General features: G+C 43.0%; 3 protein-coding genes across 5 annotated transcripts in view; 1 reads left to right on the top strand and 2 right to left on the bottom strand.

The window, feature by feature from the left end:
- Window positions 1-5,921, top strand: part of LOC104932356 (gastrin-releasing peptide receptor) — an 8,299-nt gene extending 2,378 nt beyond the window's left edge. The window contains exons 2-3 of the mRNA XM_019261168.2: window positions 2,515-2,866; window positions 4,257-5,921. Of these exons, the coding sequence (XP_019116713.2) occupies window positions 2,515-2,866; window positions 4,257-4,571 (667 nt within the window). The 3' untranslated portion in view covers window positions 4,572-5,921. The remainder of the gene's footprint in view (window positions 1-2,514; window positions 2,867-4,256) is intronic.
- Window positions 5,922-8,989: 3,068 nt separating this feature from the next.
- asb11 (ankyrin repeat and SOCS box containing 11) lies at window positions 8,990-12,571 on the bottom strand. Its single transcript, XM_010747543.3, has 7 exons — window positions 12,328-12,571; window positions 11,904-11,983; window positions 11,718-11,825; window positions 11,310-11,460; window positions 11,087-11,221; window positions 9,956-10,144; window positions 8,990-9,864 (listed from the first exon to the last, which is right to left on the bottom strand). The coding sequence occupies exons 1-7, from the start codon at window positions 12,422-12,424 to the stop codon at window positions 9,740-9,742; spliced, it is 885 nt and encodes a 294-aa protein (XP_010745845.3). The 5' UTR covers window positions 12,425-12,571; the 3' UTR covers window positions 8,990-9,739.
- Window positions 12,572-13,204: 633 nt separating this feature from the next.
- The window catches only part of piga (phosphatidylinositol glycan anchor biosynthesis, class A), a 9,405-nt gene continuing 626 nt past the window's right edge, over window positions 13,205-21,983 (bottom strand). Inside the window, exons 1-8 of one of the 3 annotated variants that reach the window (XM_019261186.2) lie at window positions 21,148-21,326; window positions 18,484-18,681; window positions 18,235-18,396; window positions 17,882-18,152; window positions 17,343-17,475; window positions 16,316-16,448; window positions 14,343-14,549; window positions 13,205-13,948 (exon numbers count right to left, since the gene is read on the bottom strand). In XM_019261186.2, coding sequence (XP_019116731.1) covers window positions 13,682-13,948; window positions 14,343-14,549; window positions 16,316-16,448; window positions 17,343-17,475; window positions 17,882-18,152; window positions 18,235-18,396; window positions 18,484-18,666 — 1,356 coding nt within the window. In that variant the 5' untranslated portion in view covers window positions 18,667-18,681; window positions 21,148-21,326 and the 3' untranslated portion in view covers window positions 13,205-13,681. Of the gene's footprint in view, window positions 13,949-14,342; window positions 14,550-16,315; window positions 16,449-17,342; window positions 17,476-17,881; window positions 18,153-18,234; window positions 18,682-21,147; window positions 21,327-21,983 lie in introns of those variants that run through there. The other 2 variants (XM_010747542.3, XM_027291058.1) reach the window with 2 other exon arrangements.

The following is a 21,983-nucleotide window of genomic DNA, read 5'->3' as shown; positions in this document are numbered from 1 at the left end:
TTGACGTGATTGTTTTGCCGTGAGTTGATACAGAACAGGAGGCAGAACATCACCACTTCCTCCAAAAACTGATTCATATCGATGAAATAAACCTGACAGAACACGAAGGAGATGATTTGATTGAACTCAGCAGGCCTCGGGTTCTGCTGATGAAACAACCCGAAACAGAAAAATATTTTGTCTCTGACAGTCAAAGAAGGGTTCAGATTCATCTTTTTTGTTCTGTGGAACGTGCTGGAAACAGCCTCTCTCTGAACAGCTTTGACCTTGGAAATATTTCACCATTGTGAGCAAAAGAATATTTAACGCCAGCCGTGATTAACCGACCGGCTCTCTGATCTGTATCCTGTCCAGGAGCTTATGCTGTGGGCTGTTTATTCCATTCCCTTCCTCATTTCCTCTAATTTATTTCCTCCGCAAAGCTTATCTCGTCTGATTAAACTGCCTCGTGGGAAGTGTTTGCAGTGATATCAGTGATGACACATCTCTGTGCAGTTACCACACTAATGAGATGTGATAATTGAGTTCATCTTGATATGAAGAGCTCTCGCTCTTCTCCCTTCAGGTAAAAGCTATCGTCAAACCGCTGGACATCGGCAGGTCCAGCGCTAGACTCAGCGTCTGTTTACGAGCCGGCTCCATCTGGCTTCTCTCCGGACCCTGGCCATCCCCGAAGCCGTCTTCTCCGACCTGCCCCCTTCACCACCAGCCACACCAACGAGACCTTTGTGACCTGTGCACCTTACCCCAACGCCGGGGGCTGCACCCAAAAATCCACTCCACGGCCTCCTTCCTCATCTTCTACATCATCCCGCTCTTCATCATCTCTGTCTACTACTGTTCATCGCTCGCAGTCTGTGTCAGGAGCTCCGTGGACCTCTCTGCTCGAAGGACAGCTGCACCTCAGGACAGGTGCTGCTCACTTAATAAGTTTGTTACTTACAAAGGTTATTTAAATGCTTTTGCAAGGGGGTCACAAGACAAGTCTGGGGTCGAGAGATGTTTTACAGAAGCTTTTTAAGGTTGAAAGTTATTTTGCCTTTGAAACCGCTCAGACTTAAACAGTTGACTGGTTAGTCCATCATGCTGTGATTATAGATTGTTCTTTTCTGTGTTTTTATCACTGTAAACTGGATGTCTGAGATTTTAGACAAGATTTGGACAATGTGAAGTTGCCATCTTGGAATTATCAATCGATAAAGAAAGATGATCATTGATTGCAGCCTTAAAAATGGTGATCTCACCTGAAGGCTTCTTCAGTATCTGCTTCAATTCATGCTTTTGATTATATTACATGACTTTCATCAGCTTATAACGTCATTTTTGTGTTTCCTGTTTATTTTTGCCATTTCCCCTCTCTTCTTGTGCCATTGTTGCTTTTTCCGCCACTTTAGATCATCTGTCCACCCTCGTTAGTCTCACCTGTCCTTTCTGTCTTTTTTTTCCTTTTTGTCATTGTCAAGTCGTACTGTGTTGTTCCCTAGTTCTTGTCTCCTGTGCAAAAAACTTCAGTTCCTCTAACGTCCACTTGGGCTGGCTCCAGAAGTGAGTCGTCTCCATTGTCCCCATGTCCATGTCCCAACTTCACAGCAGAATACTTTACAGCCTGGTACAAAAAACAGTTTTGGTCTCTGTAGCTTTTCCCCGTTCACTGACACTGTACTGAGGGTGATGCTTATTATTTTTACACACTCACTGTTCACTCTCTTAAGCTTACGTTATGCCGGCTTCCCCGCTTGGCCGCTTTGACGCCGTCCTCCGGGTACTCCGGCTTCCTCCCACAGTCCAAAGACATGCTGGTGACTCTAAATTGCCTGTAGGGGTGGATGGTGTGGTGATTGTCCAGGGTGTAATGAATAGTCCACACACTATCTGTCACGTGATTCTGTTTTGCCGTGAGTTGATGTACAGAACAGGAGAGCAGAAACATCACCACATGATGGATGATTTTTACATCTCAAAAATGATTCATATCCCGATGAAATAAACCTGACAGAACACGAAGGAGATGATTTGATTGAACTCCAGCAGGCCTACGGGTTCTGCTGATGAAACAACCTGAAACAGAATAAATATTTTGTCTCTGACAGTCAAAGAAAGGGTTCAGATTCATCTTTTTTGTTCTGTGAAAACGTGCTGGAAACTGCCTAAAAACTCTCTCTGAAGCAGCTTTGACCTTTGGAAATATCTTCATCATTTGTGAGCAAAAGAATATTTAACGCCAGCCGTGATTAACCGACCAGCTCTCTGATCTGTATCCTGTCCAGGAGCTAATGCTGTGGCTGTTTATTCTCATTCCCATTTCCTCTAATTTAAACGCTAATTTAATTTCCTCCGCAAAAGCTTATCTCTGTCTGATTAAACTGAGAAGACTGCCTCGGTGGGAAGTGTTGGAGTGATATCAGTGATGACACATCTCTGTGCAGTTACACACATAATGAAAATGTGATAATTGAGTTCATCTTGATATGAAGAGTCTCAGTGATGCTCCTCACACGTCTCTTCTCCCTTCAGGTACAAAGCTATCGTCAAACCGCTGGACATCGGCAGGTCCAGCGCTAGACTCAGCGTCTGTTTACGAGCCGGGTCGATCTGGCTTCTCTCCGTGACCCTGGCCATCCCCGAAGCCGTCTTCTCCGACCTGCACACCTTCACCACCAGCCACACCAACGAGACCTTTGTGACCTGTGCCCCTTACCCCAACGCCGGGGAGCTGCACCCAAAAATCCACTCCACAGCCTCCTTCCTCATCTTCTACATCATCCCGCTCTTCATCATCTCTGTCTACTACTGTTTCATCGCTCGCAGTCTGGTCAGGAGCTCCGTGGACATCTCTGCTGAAGGACAGCTGCACCTCCAGAGACAGGTGCTGCTTACTTATTAAGTTTGTTACTTACAAAGGTTATTTAAATGCTTTTGCAAGGGGGTCACAAGACAAGTCTGAGGGGTCGAGAGATGTTTAACAGAAGCTTTTTAAGGTTGAAAGTTGATTCTTGACCTTTGAAACAGCTCAGACTTAAACAGTTGACTGGTTAGTCCATCATGCTGTGATAATAGATTGTCTTTTCTGTGTTTTATATCACTGTAAACTGGATGTCTGAAGATTTTAGACAAGATTTGGACAACGTGAAGTTGCCATCTTGGACTTATCAATCGATAAAGAAGATGATCATTGATTGCAGCCTTAAAAATGGTGATCTCACCTGAAGGCTTCTTTAGTATCTGCTTCAATTCATGCTTTTGATTATATTACATGACTTTCATCAGCTTATAGACGTCATAGTTTTGTGTTTCCTGTTTTATTTTGCAATTCTCCCCTCTCTTCTTGTGCCATTGTTGCATTTCCCGACACTTTAGATCATCTGTTCCACCCTCGTTAGTCTCACCTGTCCCTATTCCTGTCTTATTTTTTCCTTTTGTGTCATTGTCAAGTCGTACTGTGTTGTTCCCTAGTCTTGTATCCTGTGCAAAAAAACTGCAGTTCCTCAAACGTCCTCTTGAGGCTGGCTCCAGAAGTGAGTCAGTCTCCATAAGTCCCCATGTTCAAATGTCCAACTTCACAGCAGAAATAAACATGTTTACAGCCTGGTACAAAAAACAGTTTTGGTCTCTGTAGCTGATTTCCCCGTTCATGACAACTGTACTGAGGGTGAATTTATATACAACTCACCTGTTCACATTATATTAAGGCTTAAAGTTATGCCAAATGAAGAGCGTGGACGCTTTGATTGACAGTAGGTAGGTGCTGTTACAGATGGTTTGTTTCAGCAACCAGGCTTCATTCAGCCCGCCTCAGGTCCATCGATGATTCACGTCTTTGCCCATTTTTAGATTAGCTGGGAAGTGAAAGAGGCAGGAGAGTTAAAATAAGACACAGGCCTGGACAACACAGACAACACAGGGACTAACTAAATACACAAGTTAAGACATGACAACAAGACATGGGTGAAACTAATCAGGCTGGAACAGACGATCAAAAGTGGTGGGAAATAAATTAACACAAGAAAGGAAACACTAAACCGGGACAGATGTACTGACTTCATTTGACTTCTCTGACTGATTTTGTGACATATCTCTCATTTGGTTTCATGTTCTTCTCATCTTCTTCCAACCAAGTGAAACTAAGTCAGCAAATATACAAGATTAACAACAAACAACTCATTTTGTGTCAATGTTAGCCTGATTTTTTAGATGACGGAGTGAATAGTGATGAGTGTTTGGTGGGAACTCATTCCTGATCTTTCTCCTCCTCTCAGATCAAATCCAGAAAGCGTCTGGCCAAAACAGTGCTGGTGTTTGTGGGCTTGTTCGCCGTGTGCTGGCTGCCCAGTCACGTGATCTACCTGTACCGCTCCTACCACTACGACCAGGTGGACACCTCACTGGGCCACTTCATCGCCAGCGTATGCGCTCGCATTTTGGCCTTCACCAACTCCTGCGTGAACCCGTTTGCCCTTTACCTCATGAGCAAAAGCTTCAGCAAACACTTCAAAAAGCAGCTCCTGTGCTGCACCGCTCCCAGACGACTGTACAGTCAGAACAGTGGGAGCACGAACATAACCACCGTCTGAAAGCATCTCATGAACTTCATGTCACCTGTGCTGCGGGAGGACTGCAGTCACGTTGATCGTCCATCCTGATATCATTTTGCAGCTGCTTGTTGTCAAGTCATCTCCTAAATTATTACTTTATTTATTTTAATTATGACTTCTTCTATGACACGTAACATTTTTAGCCTTCACCCATCCAGTCAAAGACAAAGTCATGGAAATAAGAGGTGTCGCAGGCTGTCAGAGACACTTTATCTCTGCTTCAAAACAAAATAAAAACTGTCGTTAGGAGACAAAATCAGTCACTGCAGATGTAAAGTCGCCTGTTGCAAACATCTTTTCTCACTTTTTGATGTTAATATTTGATGTTTCCTGACAAATAAATGTATTACAAGTCTGTTTTGGTGTTAAACCCGAAGCCGTGCAGACGTAAAATGAAACAGTGATCGTGTATCAAAGCCATGCATGAAAAACTAGACATCTGCTTTATTGTGCATGTTTTTATCTGCAGTCATTAAAAGAAAAGGACAGATGTTTAATGTTTAATTGTCACATTCGAGGGATGGATGTAAAATATTCAAGTTGTACATATGAACGCCTGCTGTTCTGTTAACTGTGTCACATATTGTGTACATACAGATGTTAAATTTTATGTGCTAAACATGGTGTGTTGGTTCACTTTACCTCTATATAGCCCACTGTACTGTATGTATAAGTTTCAGCAGATATTTTATTAATTGATGCAATATTTAGAGCTGCAATTATCAATTATTTGTGGTGTTTATTCATCTATTGTTTTTTTTAACAGAGAATTAATTAGTTGTTTGATATAATCGCAGTTTCCCAAAGTCTAAGTTGACGTCTTCAGGTTTTTGTCACCCTGACACTCGACATGCTCCATTCATAGTGATATAAAACAGAAAAACAGGACACTGTTAATATTTAGCCTGTTAAAATCTGTTTCACACGTTAACATTGAGCTCGGGTTAAGTTGTAATCACTTTGGTGAACTTCTGAACTTTTAAATCTGGCACCATAATCAGATTTCAGTAAACCGATACTCGAATACTTTCTTTCCGTCATGCACAGCTGCTCTTTCTGTTCGGTGCTGATAGATCGGTTGGCGTTCTATAACAAAAAACGTACAGGTATGTCAGTGATTCACGCCGTGATGTTGATGTTGGATGAGTCCACCTGCGATTTGTCTGCTACGACACGTCAAAGTCAAAGTGAAGTGAAACCAATGCAGTGCCAGAAAATGCAGCTGAACTCAAAGAGCCACTTGAGGCTTTCTACAGAACGAGTCAGTCTCCATGAGCCCCCATGTTGAAATGTCCAACTTCACATCATGGTTTTGGTCTCTGTAGCTAATTTCCCCGCTCATGACAACTGTACTGAGGGTGAATTTATATACAACTCACCTGTTCAGATTATATTAAGGCTTAAAGTTATGCAGGGTTAAGAGCGTGGACGCTTTGAGCATGCTCAACATCTGCATGTTAGCATCGTCACTTGGTTAAATTCATGAAAATGCACTGAATGTGTTACAATATGAATATGTTGATAAATTAACTACTTCTTATTAATTTTCCGTCGATTGACTGATTGTTGAAGCTTCAGTAACACAGAGGTGATTGCATTTTGACAGTGTAGTCACAAGCTGCAGTGTAAAGTTGATGTTTTGTATCGTCTTTACCGTGAATCTGTGCTCCTAATATTTGGATGTTTGCATGCAGTTAAACTGTCGCGTGAAGTCAATGAATAAAAGTTTAAAATCTGAATTCGTATGACAGGAGTTTGTCAGGATCTGACCATTTCACCAGTGGATGTAAATTAAATGATATTAATATTGCACTGAATCTGTTCTTTGTACGTAACCTTGACCTTCAGCGTAAACCCACTGAGAACTGTGGCTCCATGGATAATGTCAAATTCTGAGTATGCCACCATGAAAGGATTAAGACAACATCAGTGAGAGAGGGTGGACATTTTGTTCTAAGTGGTATTTTTCTCAGGGGTGCAGCAAGCGACCGCTGAATTTGGGCATCAGCACACACACACACATCCTTCTTTCAGAGCTTTTTCTGAAGGCGTTTCTTTTGCTGTTTAGTAAAATAAACGTCAAGTTAACTCAGCTCAAGCAAGATTTTCCGGGTCTCTGCAGAGGTGACCTTTGATGGTGGCATTTCAGTACAAGTGATTCCCCTTTGAGCGTTCTCTCGCTGCTGTTTTTCCCATGTGCGCGCTTTGCCTTAATCCTTAATCGTATCCTGTGAGTCAGCCTTGACAACGCTACAGATGCTGGGCATATTACCAAATGACTTGTTTGTTTTATCTCTACTTTGTAAATCCATTATCCTTATTCACACTCCACTGATTACTCATGTGACTTATACGTCTATAAACACCGGAGGCTTTTGGGACATTTAACCAGCCTGGGTTTACTGCAGATATGGGTGTGATTTCGGTTAAAGAGTCAAGGCAGGAGAGATGATCCTCAAGCTCAACACCGAGTAGATTTTATTGTAGGAAGTGCAGTGGACAGACAGACACATATGTGCAGATAGCAGCAGGATTGAGTGTGTTTGTGGTCTAGAAAATGGAAAAACAATGTGTGATGTATAATTATTGTGGGAATGAAGCATTCTTGTGTCTTAACTTTAAAGATATGAATATAAATGTAGAAGAAACACTGAACTTACTGCACATGACTGCAAGTGAATCTGTTCTTGATTCACGATACAAATATTTATTCAAGGCCAACAATGATCGATGCATCAAACAGCAACCAGGCGGTGTTCTCCAATACGACTGGGGTTTTAGGAGCCACTTAAAGGTCCGGTGTGTGGGATATAATGGCATCTAGTGGTGAGCCTGATTGCAATGGCTTGTAGAAACATGGCAGAGTTGAGGGTATTTTTTGGGGTGTTGTATAGCTCAGTCCACCCCATGTACAAAGGCTCAGTCCTTGCTGCAGCGGCCCAGTGTTCGAATCTGACCTGTGGCCCTTTGCTGTATGTCATTCCCCATCTCTCTCCTACATTCCCGTCACTCTTCAAGCTGTCTCTGTCAAATAAAAGCTTGAAAAATGCCAAAAAAGAAACATGGCAGAGTCCACCATGACTCAAAATAGTCTCATTCTCAGGTAAGAAAGTGTTCGATTCCTGACAATAAATGTTACACACTGGACCTTAAAGGCTACAACAAAAATAGCTTTATCTCGGAGAAGCCATGAAAAGTTACATTATAGATCACATGTAGATAAAAAAGAAAACATTATTTACACTTTATAGCTATTTAGTGAGCTCCTGCATGAACACATCGAAATGATCTTGAACAAGTACACCATGAATTTAGCATCACACATCCAGAACACCAGTTTTCTGTTTTTAAATGTATCAGTGCAGCAGAATCACAACCTCTTCTTTCTTGCCTACATTACCCAGAATTCACCTAGGCCGCCAACAGATTCAGGTGTGGTTTATCCAGCCTTGAGCCGCTACACTCAAGCAGAGATGAGGAGCAGACCTGGATCAGAACTCAAAACCTCAGTTTTCTTTCCGTTTTAAAGGTGAAGTCATCGACCGATGCAGACTCAAATGACATCACTCGAGGCGATTTGTCAGATTTCCAGCTCCCTCTGGAGCCACAAAAGACAGTAGGACTCTCTAAGATGTGTAAGCGGACCTCGATGTATAAAAATTGTGGAGTATCACTTTGTGAATGTTAAAAATATAAAAATACAAACCCTGATCTAAGACAGTCACTGCATCTCTGCAACTCCCCAGACTTGTATCCAAAATATTTAATTTGAGTAATATGTGATTTAATATTAAAAGGCAACATTGATCGATGCATCAAATAGCAACCAGGCGGTGTTCTCCAAAACAACTGGGGTTTTAGGAGCCACTTAAAGGTCCGGTGTGTGGGATATAATGGCATCAAGTGGTGAGCCTGATTGCAATGGCTTGTAGAAACATGGCAGAGTTGAGGGTATTTTTGGGGTGTTGTATAGCTCAGTTGGTAGAGCATCCACCCCATGTACAAAGGCTCAGTCCTTGCTGCAAGCGGCCCAGCGTTCGAATCCGACCTGTGGCCCTTTGCTGTATGTCATTCCCCATCACTCTCCCCACATTCCCGTCACTCTTCAAGCTGTCTCTGTCAAATAAAAGCTTGAAAAATGCCAAAAAATATCTTTAAAAAAAAGAAAGAAACATGGCGGAGTCCACCATGACTCAAAATAGTCTCATTCTCAGGTAACAAAGTGTTCGATTCCTGACAATAAATGTTACACACTGGACCATTAAGGCAAAAATAGCTTTATCTCAAAGAAGCCATGAAAAGTTACATTATAAAAAAGATTTTTTAAAAACATACGGCATGTAAATTTATGCACGCACAGCGGAGAAGTGTTCAGACTTTTCTCCACAGATACAGCAGATACACAGTCGTCACAGCGCTGCCGTCTTTCTCACATGTAGATAAAAAAACATTATTTACACTTTATAGCTATTTAGTGAGATCCTGCATGAACACATCGAAATGATCTTGAACAAGTACACCATGAATTTAGCATCACACATCCAGAACACCAGTTTTCTTTTTTTAAATGTATCAATGCAGCAGAATCACAACCTCTTCTTTCTTGCCTACATTACCCAGAATTCACCTAGGCCGCCAACAGATTCAGGTGTGGTTTATCCAGCCTTGAGCCGCTACACTCAAGCAGAGATGAGGAGCAGACCTGGATCAGAACTCAAAACCTCAGTTTTCTTTCCGTTTTGAAGGTGAAGTCATCGACCGATGCAGACTCAAATGACATCACTCGAGGCGATTTGTCAGATTTCCAGCTCCCTCTGGAGCCACAAAAGACGGTAGGACTCTTTAAGGTGTGTAAGCGGACCTCGATGTATAAAAATTGTGGAGTATCACTTTTTGTTGAATGTTAAAAATATAAAAATACAAACCCTGATCTAAGACAATCACTGCATCTCTGCAACTCCCCACACTTGTATCCAAAATATTTAATTTGAGTAATATGTGATTTAATATTAAACGGCAACATTGTTATTAACTGACGAACGCCGTCCCATTATTTGAAAGTCTTTGTTTCACTTGCCATGTTTGTTAGTCACAAAGGCACAAATGTGAAGAGAGAGAGAGAGAGACATGAAAACAGGGCAGATGTCTCACTGGTAAAGCAGGAAGTCCTTGATACTGTGAGGAAGGAAGAGGCTGGAGGCTCTGTGCAGACGACTCCTTCCCAGACTTCGACGAATACAGAACCGACAGAGCTGAGACAGAGAGCAGGGACCTGGGTAGGCAGGGGCAGAGGTGCAGGGTGGAGTTTAAAATCTTAATCTTTTTATAGCCGGCATGTGTGGATACAAGTGTCTACAACATACCTCTTTTCTGCAGTGCAACCCTCACTGCGCTGTTTGGTGATGACAGATCCAGAGGAGTCTTCCCGTCTGCGTTCCTACAACAACAATCAGCTCCAAAGTCCAGCAGGAGATCCACGACGTCGGCTCCTCCGCCTCGAACTGCAGCATGTAGAGGACTGTCCTGCCCGCAGCCGAGCTGGACGTCCGCTCCTGCATGAGCACACAAACAGAAAAGGTTAAAAAAAACGCTGACCTGAGTAAACAACACGTCAAAAACATCCAGGTGTCTCTGTGATTAACCAGAACATGAAAAGATGGGAGCAGAGCTTTGAATAATATTAAATCATTTGCCGCGTCTGACAGCTCTGCAAATTAGGCCGACAAATGTGGACGTGCCTGAGAAAAAAATATGAACAGTCAGATACTGTTTTCATGTTTCAGTGGAAAATTAAAGTGAACAGACAAACAGTCGTGCTCAGAGAGCAACACATGCAATTATTTTTAGGACTGTAGATAATTATTATGAGCTGAAGACTGTCTGTTATAATATCCCTCAGCCCAGGGTGAGGTCTTTGAATGTCCAAACAACAGCCCAAAACACATCCTCATCAGAGCCGCGGGGGGGCTGGAGTTTATCCAAGCTGACTCAGGGTGAGAGTTGGCAGCTCATCACAACAATTTACATTCACACCTATGAGCAATTTAGAGTCACCAATTACCACGCAGACATGTGAAAACACGCAAACTCCACACAGGAAGGCCCGAGCCGAGGTTAACAACAGGAAACCCAAACATGTTCAGTTATTTTATTATCGTTTCCGACCAATAAAAGCATACAGTTCTCACATTTGAGAAACTGGAATCAGGAAATTTGCGCTGTGATTTCTCCTTCATGCTTGAAGCGAGAGTGAGAGGTGAGGGGTTTTCAGTTGGTTGCAGTCTGAAACTTCACCAGTAGGTGCCGCTAAATTCTGCACACTTATGTTTGTAGCGTCTTTGGTGCATGACATTTACTTACTCACTAACTTGTGTGAAATATCTTTGAGCTACTTGAAATGCGCTGTATGAATATAAAATATATTATTTATTCATTATTATTGAAACAAAAGAACCTGAAATGTTCTTCACTTCACTGTTTGCAGGTGACATTACCTGAGTGTAGCAGAAGCCTCACACAGTTTGCAGCCTGGGCCTTGCATGCAGAGTACAGCGGCGTCCCCATCACTGGCAGCTCCACGTCAATGTGAGCCCCGTATGACAGCAGCAGTTCAAGACAATCCCTGTGACCTGACGGAGAAAGAACACAGCATGAGAATCTGTGAGCTGATCTGTGATAACGTCTTTAACACGCGTACGTGTTTGCACACGTGCACACCTTTCTTTGCGGCTTCGTGGATGGGTGACGCCAGCTGGCAGGGCGTGTGGATGGAGGCACTCTGCTGAAGGATGAGCCTGACACAAGCGGCACTCCCGCTGCTGCAGGAGTTAAAAAGAGGGGTGGCACCATCTGTTGATACGGCCTCCACCTGTGGGAAACATACGGGGATAATAACCAAAAGAGCTGCACATTACTTAACTTACTTTATTTATCAGGCCACAGACCCATAAAAACACGACCCCAATACACACAAACATTGCATGAAGACAGATTCTTGTTTCGTTAAATATCTTCTTGTTATTCTGTGCATCTTTGTCCATTCTGGGCTACTGTAGAAACATGGCAGACTACATGTAAGAGGACCCTCTCCCTCTGTAGACGGCTAAAACTAAACAGTGTTCTTACATTTGCTCCATTGTCCAGCAGGAACTTTGCACAGGCGTAATGTCCACCGAGGCAAGCTTCGTGCAGAGGAGAGACTCTGTCCATGGTGAGTGTGTCTACATGGAAGCCCTGCAGGAGGATAAAACTATGAGATACAACCACGTATCTGATGTGCATTGTGTGTGTGTTAGGTATCCAGATGTCTACCTGTGCGACGAGGCCTCTCAGGTGTAGCAGTCTGCCTTGGTAGGCGGCTTCATGGAGGGGAGTTCTGTCCGACCAGAAGTCTGTGAGACAGAAAATGCACAGATAACGTTCAGGGCCGACTGATCTTCTGTCCATTGTAATGTTAAGATGACCTCATTTGAATACATGTTTGTCGGGTTTTTCAGGGTCACCTTGTTGGCTCCTGCAGAAGCCAGTAAACAGTCTTTGCATGGAAAGTTTCCAGGTTTAAATCAAGTTTCAAGCCTCAAAATACTCAAAGGATGTGGGGATCTGTTGCTTAATGCAAAACTAAACCACATTTACTTGAGTTTGCTTCATAGATAACAAATGTAATCCAGCTGTATGTCTCTTAATTTCTCTAACCACAGCTGAATGGACCAAAAAGACAAAGAAAAAAACTTACCAGCCATCAGTGAGTTGCACGCCAACCCCCCGTAGATGTACAAAGGATTCTGCCATGGTTGTGAGCACAGTGAAACCTCTGTTTGAACAGCAGCCATGATGAGAATATAACAACAGCGGACTCCTCCACGACCGTCCAGGACTCAAGCTCACCCAGTCGGATACACAAACCTGAAGTCGGCCTTCCTCCCTTTCCTCTCTTATCTGGGTCCGCGGCCGCCTCCCCCACATTGCCACCTCCCACCCCTCGTCCCAGTGGCATGGATGTAGTTTTCAGTATGTGCATAACAATGGTTGTTAGGATGGGCCTGGTGCTGGTGATGCACACCTTGAATAAAGCACAAAAGAAGCTACAGACAGAGTGATGCACAAGTTTCATACTGTAGATTTTTGGGTGATACAAAAACAAGAGCGCTGTATTTCATTTAGCCAAATCTGTCCAGTGTATTAGTGCGCTGTCTTCTGTACATCATTTCAGTTTAAGGCAAAGTAGATGTTGCAACTGAATGTGAGTGATTACGCACAAAAAAAGACACACCTACTTCCCACAAAATGTATCCTGAAGAAGGAGCAGTGAGAGTTTTCTTTTGGCAGGCATGATAAAACCTCCAATCACAACACTATGCAAATCCCCTTTGTTAGCCTTGAAAAGACATGCCATTCACCCACTATTACCTCCTGTTTCGCAGATACTATGTGTTTTGTCTGACACTTCTCACCCCTCAGTGCCAACTCTTTCTCTTTCTCGCACGAGAAAGCAGTGACAAAACCTCTCTGCCTCTCCAGGCGTGTTGTTTCATGTGGTCGGTTTATACGAAAGATAAAAGTTTCACAATGTTGGAGACGAACTGAGCGAAATGATTTGACAAGAGGTGAAATATTAGAAAGTGTGCTTTATTTTCCAGAGTGGCTTGCCCGGGAGTGTCATGATCAACTGGGGAAAAAAAACAAAAAACGTCCAGGTTTCATAAATATGTAACATCTCAAATATTACACAAAGGATTCCTGATGGGAAAATCTGACGAAATAAAGTAAGCTGACCCGATAAACAGCAAAACCAGTGTTTTAAACGAGGTATACATCCAACTAAAGGTTATTGTCATCTAGTGTGTAATCAAACAGCCCTTTAACAGAACAGCCCTCTGTTCAGTGCAATTATAGCAAATCAAGACATTTTAAATCATTAGATATAAAAAGCACTCCTAAGTCTTCGATAAAACGCTCTGGTATAAAGTCCCTTCAAAGAAGTAAATGTAAACAATGTTTGCGGACACCGTGAACACATTCAGCAGCCGTGTTTCAATGCTACTTGGCACTGTACAGTGTACTAGAAGCGAGGCAGAGCTGTGGAGTGGTCATGAAATATCCGATTCTGCTGCTTGCTTCGTGCCGCCGGCTTCACCGCTCTGTTCCTGTCTCCAGAGTCCGTGAGGGCCGGTGGCGTCAACGGCGACGTCCATGACCCGGTCTGGCACAAGCCACTGCAGAAGCAGCAGGAAGAGGAAGTCCAAAACAGCTGAAAACGCAAAAATGGAGCCGGCGACGGGGCCGCAGTGAGACCTCAGCCTCCGTAACCGTCTGTGCAGGGGAAGCACCTCCTCTCTGGACACTCTGTCGTACACCTGAGAGGGAAAAACACGCGACAATCAGTGTCGACAAGCGATTCGCAATGTATTATTCAGGGTGAAGGCTCGGCTGTGTGAACGATCAGTAGGTTTACAAGATTAACAAATCAGGTTGCTCAGAGAGATCAGAAAACATGTTTACATGCACTGCAGTAACTTGGTGACTCTGTGTGTCAATTAATCAGGACAGTAATCAGATTTCTCCCCCTGCCTGCATGGCTTTCGTCGTGTAACTGCATTAGTGACATAACATACTGCTGCTTGATTTATGTTTCTTGTGTGTGCTCTGGAGTGAGAACAGACTTTTTTTCTCACAGTGCAAACATGTCTAATTTTACAAAAAAAGGTCAGATTGAATAAAACTTGCAGGTCTTGGTGTTGATGAACCGACCTTTTCAGTCCTCTCTGCGACGTTCCTCCAGGTGTAGAGGTTTTGCACACAAGCGTGGATTGAGTAGGGGGAGGGCACGGACCCCGAACGCTGCCGGGCGATCACCGTCTCCAGACCGGCGCACAGAGACCGCACGGTAGGCTCACACAATGTGATCAAATCCTCAGGTAACACCTCAGGAATACCTCCTACACGAGTGCTAACCACCTTAGAGATTAAAAAACACAAAACTGGATGTGTGGTAAGAGGGTACGATAACATCTGGTCTGGCTTCACTTCAAACATTTTAAAGTGCTTTTGAAACAACATTAAAGCTGAAACGCATTTATGATTAATTACTGTTTCTAAATACTTCTCTCCCTCTGGGCACACCAGACTCTCGCTCTCCTTCGGTAGCATTCACATTAACCTGGCAGCTATTCAGGCTTGTGTCGTGCTGAATGTTGCTTATTCAGACATTAAAGTGCCATCACGTTAACATAAAGCTGTGGAGGTCTCGAGGCGGAGTCCAACTAAACGAATACTTAGGAGTAAGGAGTGTTAGTGCTATCCAAATACTTTGAAAAACTTCTAATTCACAGATAATTTCAGACACTTTTCTCCAAAAAATAAACACATAAATCAGCCTCCTGGATTAGCGGTTGTAACAGGTAACAGGTAGAACTTGCTGGCTTCTCAGCAGACGGGTCTCTTTGTTATGCCAAGATAGAAACCAACTCACAGCAGCTGACAACAAAACCTGTGAACTTTCAAATGTAAATAGGCTTGATGTTTAGTTTGGTGACTACACTACGTTACTCTGTATTCATTCTCTAAATTCAGCCGTTCCTGATAATGCAGTTTTCTCTTCCTCCAGAGAAACACCAGACGCGACTTCCTCTGTCTCCGTCTGGCTGGTCAGTTGCTATTAACAATTTCACTTTAAAGTGTCTCTCCCGTCTATGAGATGGAGCTGAGCAGCCACCTACGAGCGCACACCCACAGGAAATCTGTGACAAGAACACTCACTTCAACATCTTCGGCTGTGTCAAGCCAATTCTGCTCAGATGTATTGGCCTCAGTAGAGCTGTTCGAGTCTTTTGTCACAGTTTTATGGCTCGTTTTTGCGTTTGTGTTTAATATTTTTTTATACGTGGTTTTATTTGCTTGCTTGTGTTGCAACCAAGCACCAACCTCCTTGTTTGTGAAGTGAAGCCAATGCATAAGTGCCCAAAAACTGCAGTTCCTCAATCGTCCACTTGAGGCTGGCTCCAGAAGTGAGTCAGTATCCATAAGTCCCCATGTTCAAATGTCCAACTTCACAGCAGAAATAAACATGTTTACAGCCTGGTACAAAAAACTGTTTTGGTCTCTGTAGCTAATTTCCCCGTTCATGACAACTGTACTGAGGGTGAATTTATATACAACTCACCTGTTCACATTATATTAAGGCTTAAAGTTATGCAGGATTAAGAGCGTGCACACTTGTTTGAGCAACCAGGCATCATTCAGCTCACCTCAGGTCCGCCAGTATTCCACATCTTTACCGATTTTTAGATTAGGCGGGAGGCAGCCAGAGCTACAGATTTTGAGCTTAAAAATGTCTCTTAATAAATCTAAGGGCGACGTCACGAATACGCTGTCCATTCTTTATACAGTCGGTGGATGCAACATGAATTGAGCTCAATGTTTAGGATAAGAAAAAAAAAACAACTGTTTCAACATCTAATTCATGCAAATTTAGAGAAAGTGAGACTTGAACTGTGACCAACAGACAGTGAGACAGGAAGAGAGGGATGTCGACTATAAAGTAAATACTAAAACAGGAAGTGTCGCTTTCACACTGATTTCTAACAAAGGAAATACTACACCAGGAATGTTTTCAGTTCAATCCAACAATACGTGACTGATCTTAATCATCAATTCAAACCTCTCTGGCTCACATGGCACATGATCTCACCTTTCCTTACACTACTGTATGAATAAAAACAAACCTGCAGTCCACAGCTGGCTCCTTCCACAATGGCCATGCAGAAAGCTTCAGTGAGGGACGTGTTGAGGAAGATGTGACCTTGCACCAGAACTCCTCGAACATCTTTATGCTCCAAAGCGCCCAGCAGACGCACCCTGCGGAGACCAAATTCAGTGATTGCATGTGTAATGCATTCATGCACACACAAACAAACAGGTGATGCGGCCGGATACATCACTGTGTTGTAGCTGCTAATGTTCGAGTGTGTTTGAGTGGATGTATTATTTACAGCTGACTTCACCAGCGAACGTGATCCATGATTCTAACTTATATATTAAAACAAACAATGTAACAACACAAAGCAGAGCTGTAACTAATTATTACTTTATACTAGAGTAAAACTCTCCCACAGTCAGTCTGAAATGACCGTAACTCTGATACTGTTGTGTTCTGGCACCTGATCCTGTCTGAATGCTGCCTAACACTGAAACCCCACCGTGTTTACTTTGCTGGCTCATATTTGGCCATTTTCCCGGTGTATGTTCTTCTAAACATGTGTAAATTCTGTGTAAATTGACACGTGCTGCTCGTGTCAAGAAAATCTAATCGCGACGTCTGTGAAGATGTGTGGTTATTGTTTAGGACTTGTTATGATACATGTTATCAGAGTGAAAGATCAGTATCTAACCGCTTAAAACATCAACGAGCTGCGAGAAAAACAAAATGTCTCAGGCATGCCTGGGCTTGTTGAAGTTAATAATGCACAGCTACTGTAAGTTTATGAAAAAGCAGGTGTAACTGAACTGGAAGGACAAGGGGAGGTAGATAGTGTGAAGCCAAATCTAGATCAGTGTTTCCACAGAAGAGGACCTGCTCTCACTGTAGATATAAAGGGTTCATTATAGGACAACAAAAACACAACAATTCTTATATTCAGGTGATTATACACTAATGAAAACCATACTTATATTATTACATTCATGATATAGATCCTTCCTAAATCTTACACACTGGACCTTTAAGTGAGCAAATGGAGAATCCAGCAGTACCTGTCATGTAGTTGGTATTTCTCTCTCACTTCCTCCAGCACAATTCTCTTCGGGCCCTCTCCACCAATTAGGAAATGCAGATCTGGATGTTTGAGGCAGAGCTCTGGGATTATCCCGCCGAGAAGATCGATTCCTGAACAGGGAGGGAGAGATTGTAAGCACTCGGTAACGACAGTGATGGAATATGCGATTAATACTTATTATACAACTACAATTTTCCTGGTTATACCAATAACATCAACCTGCACTGTAACACTGTAACTACGGTTTTCTGGAAATTATGACTCAATGAAGAAATAAGATCTGAAGTTCAATGCTTTTTAATTTGAGCTTGGATCCATTCTGACATTTAATGGAATGAACAAGGACTGTTTTTTATATACCAAGTCCATACTGTAACATCTGTAAAACATCAGGGGCTACCTTTCTCCCTAGAGGAATATAACTCAACACAACAACAACAAAGAGGTATTCATGTGTGACTTACTCCCACCTTGGCCATCATCAAATCCAAAGAAAACACATTAGCTCATCTGTACCTTTGCGGTAGACGAGGCGACTGATCACAACAATAGTGATCCTGTCGTCTTGGCGCTGGGAGGGGTCAGGGGTGAAGTCCGTAGGGTCGACAGCGTTGGGAATAACCGACACTATCTCCGGGTTGAGCGTCGCACGCAGCACGGTGTTCTCCTTACTGGTGTACGACACGCACACAGTGTGGTTGGTGTCACACAGCGACACGGTGAGGAGCTTGTTGGTGAGCACAGAGCTCACATCAGCGAAGCCAAAGAGTGAGTGGTCAGTGAACACCTGAAAATGATGATGCTCTTTAGGTTTATGTCAGACTAAAGTGACAGAAACACTTTGTGTGATTTAATAAGAAGTCACATACCGTGTTAAGGCCCATGGTCTTGGCGTGGAACAGTGCGTCATGGGCCATGGCCGAGAACGAGCTGTGCGCGTGCACCACAGTGATGCGCTCCCTTACGAACACACAGCGCAGCAGTGGGAGACTGTGGAAGCAGGTCGTGGCTGTGGACTGGTTGTACATCACCTGCAGGGGGAGGTAGTACACCTTCAGCCCGTTGGTCAGGTACCTGATGCCCTTCCTCCTGCCGTAGCCGTGGGTTGCAATTACCACCTTGTGTCCCTTTTCAATCAGACACTGTGAGAGCTGGTAGATGTGACTCTCCACGCCTCCCATGTTGGGGTAGAAGAAGTCAGACACCATGCAGATGTTGTGCTTCTTGGCGGGAACATCTGCAGGAGCTCCAGAGACTCTCCGAGATGAACGGTTGTTCACGGCTCGCCTTCGTTGCCCCATTGCACCTCACAAGTGCTGAAATAATAAAAAATATAACTCATTGATTAATTGATCAGACAGTAATTAACTTCAACTTCAACTTGAAGTTTGAATTAATAATAATGCACATTTAAAAAGGACCAGTGTGTAGGATTAGTAGCATCTAGGGGTGCAGTTGCTGATTTCTAACCCTAACCATGACTGCAACCCACTCGCCTCACTCTCTCCTTCATGAATGTGTAGGATAAAAGTATCTGGAGCACTTTTTTAGTCTACTGTAGGAACATGGAGGTTCAACATGGTTGCATTTAAAATATAACAATGTAATGTGGAAACAAATTAATTTATTTTGATGACTATTAATTGTAATTTATTACAAATTAAAGTCATTGTAACTTCATTAAGAATACAGAATAAGAATCTATAGCTTCCTTCTTATAAAAACAATTATTAAAAACTTTCTCTAACTGCTTATCCTCATCAGAGTTCGTGGGGGACTGGAGAGAAAGGCGGTGTACATCACAGGGCATACAGTCACACCTGTGCTGCCCTTACTGAGAGAAAATCTGAGGGGCTGAAACCGGCAAACGTTTGGCCTTTTTTTTGGCTTGATAAGTAAGATAAGATAGACTTTAATGATCCCACACTGGGGGAAAATCCACTTATCACAGCAGCTTGCTTGAAAAGGTGGTGAGGTGTCTGCACAATGGTTTACATTGAGATACTTGTCTGTGTCGCTAGCTGTTATTTTGGTCCATCCTGACTTTGAGGTTATTTTGGTAGGAGTACCAAAGAACCGCCAGGATGGCGCCACTGTCAAGTGTGTTAATGTATGTATGGCGCCACTGTCAAGTATGTCAAGTGTGTTAATGAATGTACGATGCCACTGGCAAGTGTATTAATGTATGTATGGCGCCACTGGCAAGTGTGTTAATGTATGTATGATGCCACTGTCAAGTATGTTAGTGTATGTATGGCGCCACTGTAAAGTCATGGATAAATCGAAATTTGAGATTTGGATTTTTGCTGGGAATTTCACCAGTAAAAAGCGTTAAAGTTGTTTAAAGAGAACTACGATTCAGAAAGAAGCAGGAGGCTTTTTATTCCCTCATGGACTCAACAGTATACATGGCTAAAACCTAGCGACGGAGGTGAAATGTTCTGTTGTGTTTGTCAGCAATTTCCAGCGAAGGTAACGAATATTTCAGGAAGCATGCCATCGACTCTCATGATAAGAGTAGAAATCATTTACTGTGTATGATGGATAAGCGGCTGCCAGTCCGCTGAACGTTTGGGCGAGACGGGCTCCCACTGAGCGTCAGCAGCAGGTGACTAAACTAATCAACGTTGCCTACCACACAATTAAATCGGAGCAGCCCTTCCTGTCTTTCGAAAAGACGGTCGCTCTAACACTGTCGACGTCGGGTCCCAATATTGCTCCGATGTGGCATGTCGAAGGTGAGTTCAAAACTAGAAGTTACAAATTTATAGTGTGTAAATTTGCTCATACAGTTTCATAGTGCTCATGCTGTCTAGATCCAAAACAATCATACCTGCTTACAATTTCGGCTGTGGCTTCAGCCTTCGTCGGAGCTGTCAAAGCATCTTGGTGTGACGTGTCTCTCACATACCTGGGACACCATTCTCCACCGGTGGCGTGAGGGCAGAGGACGGGCGCGGCTGGGCTGGGGAACTTTATTTTGAAAGGTTTCCTGGCCCTGTCAGCTGTTTTAGGACACGTCACACCAAGACGCTTTGACAGCTCTGACTGTATTACATCCTATCCTTACTTACTTGTCTGATCACAAGAAACTAAAACTATAATACCTTGTAAATACGTTGTCCTAACTACTAGCTTTTTATTTTTTTAGGTTTGGAAATGTCTGGAGGGTCCAGACCTTGAACTCCATGTCTGTGGTGGACAGGTGGCTTGAAGGGGGCTTGGAGTGAACACACACACCTTTTTTCCTCTCACTGTTCTTTGTGATTGTGTTCTACGGCAGATGCATTCTTAGTTATTGACATTAGAAAGAGAAATTATTGTTGTTATTATTGTTATTTTCATTTTTGTCAGCCGGGGGGGGGGCAGTAAAACTCTGATCTACTGTTATGTTGAGCCCTGAAATGTATGAATTTATGCCTGACAGCTGCTGCTGCTGTTGTTGTTGTTGTTGTTGTTGTTGTCTACCTGTGGTATAGCTCCTTCTTACATGGTGGGATTAGCAGCCTGTTGCTGTTTAAGGAGATACCTGTGTGACACATTAGCTGTATAATTAACATCATATAAGACATGTACACATGTGAGAGTATAGTGTAGCACTCTCTAGTGTTTAACGTTCATTACCTGCGTGTTTACCTGTGCTGTGACAGCTCAGAGAGCAGCTGGTGTCATGTCAGGTGAGCTACATCAACGTAGCTTATGCGTAGCATTAGCATCGAGCTAACCAACTTTGCTCACATTTAACCACTCGACTGACACTGAAACAGGTTGTTCTCTCTTACCGTGAGCAGAAAACGTCAGTCCCGTTCCAGCCTGTGGAAAAACAAACAACTCTTCCTCAGATTTAGACTCATTTTGACTCTGCTAGCCCGGAGCTAGCCGGTTAGCAGCTTGTGTGTATCACTCTCCTGACGTCTCCGTACGTCTCAAGCGATGATGACGCGATGACGCAATGACGTACGCGGCGGCCCTGTGCTGGTGGACGTTAGTGATGGGAATTTCGGCTCTTTTTGGAGAGCCGGTTCTTTTGGCTCTGCATACTATAAGGATCCGGCTCTTTCGGCTCCCAAACGGCTCCTCAGATTTTATTCATTGGTTTAATTAATTAATTAATTAATTAATTGATTATTATTGTTGTTATTATTATTTTACTGAATTACTGTTGATAATGATGCTTTTATTTTGAAGGGGTTTGCTATTATTATTGTATTTTTATTTTTTTGTATTTTGTTTTTGTTCTCGTTTGCGTTTTATTTTGAAGGCTCAATCCCCTCATTTCCTCATTTCGCCTGACTCTTGCTAACTTGGTCTGAGGGAGGTTTTAGTCATGTATTTCCACGGTTTGCGGAAGCGTGATGACGCAAATGAATTCAAAAAGTGTGTAAAGATTTGAGCCACTAGGTGGAGCCAAAGCCCATTTAAATCCCAGTGTAAACACTACTGGCTTCCTAAATTATTTTACATGCCTCATATTCTTTTTTCCAAAGACGTATGGGTTACATGTGACACAAACATTTGATAACCTAAGATTTCAAAGCACTGCGCAGTTATTTTTCTTTAAATGTAGATTATTCAAGGTAGCAGCAGAAACAGGCCAAGGAGAAGAGTTTGGCAGTAT

This window comes from Larimichthys crocea, chromosome XVIII, assembly GCF_000972845.2.
Source record: "Larimichthys crocea isolate SSNF chromosome XVIII, L_crocea_2.0, whole genome shotgun sequence".
NCBI classification, from domain to species: Eukaryota; Metazoa; Chordata; class Actinopteri; family Sciaenidae; genus Larimichthys; species Larimichthys crocea.
The sequence above is the reverse complement of the archived record's forward strand: the minus strand, read 5'-3'. Positions and strand labels throughout refer to the sequence as shown.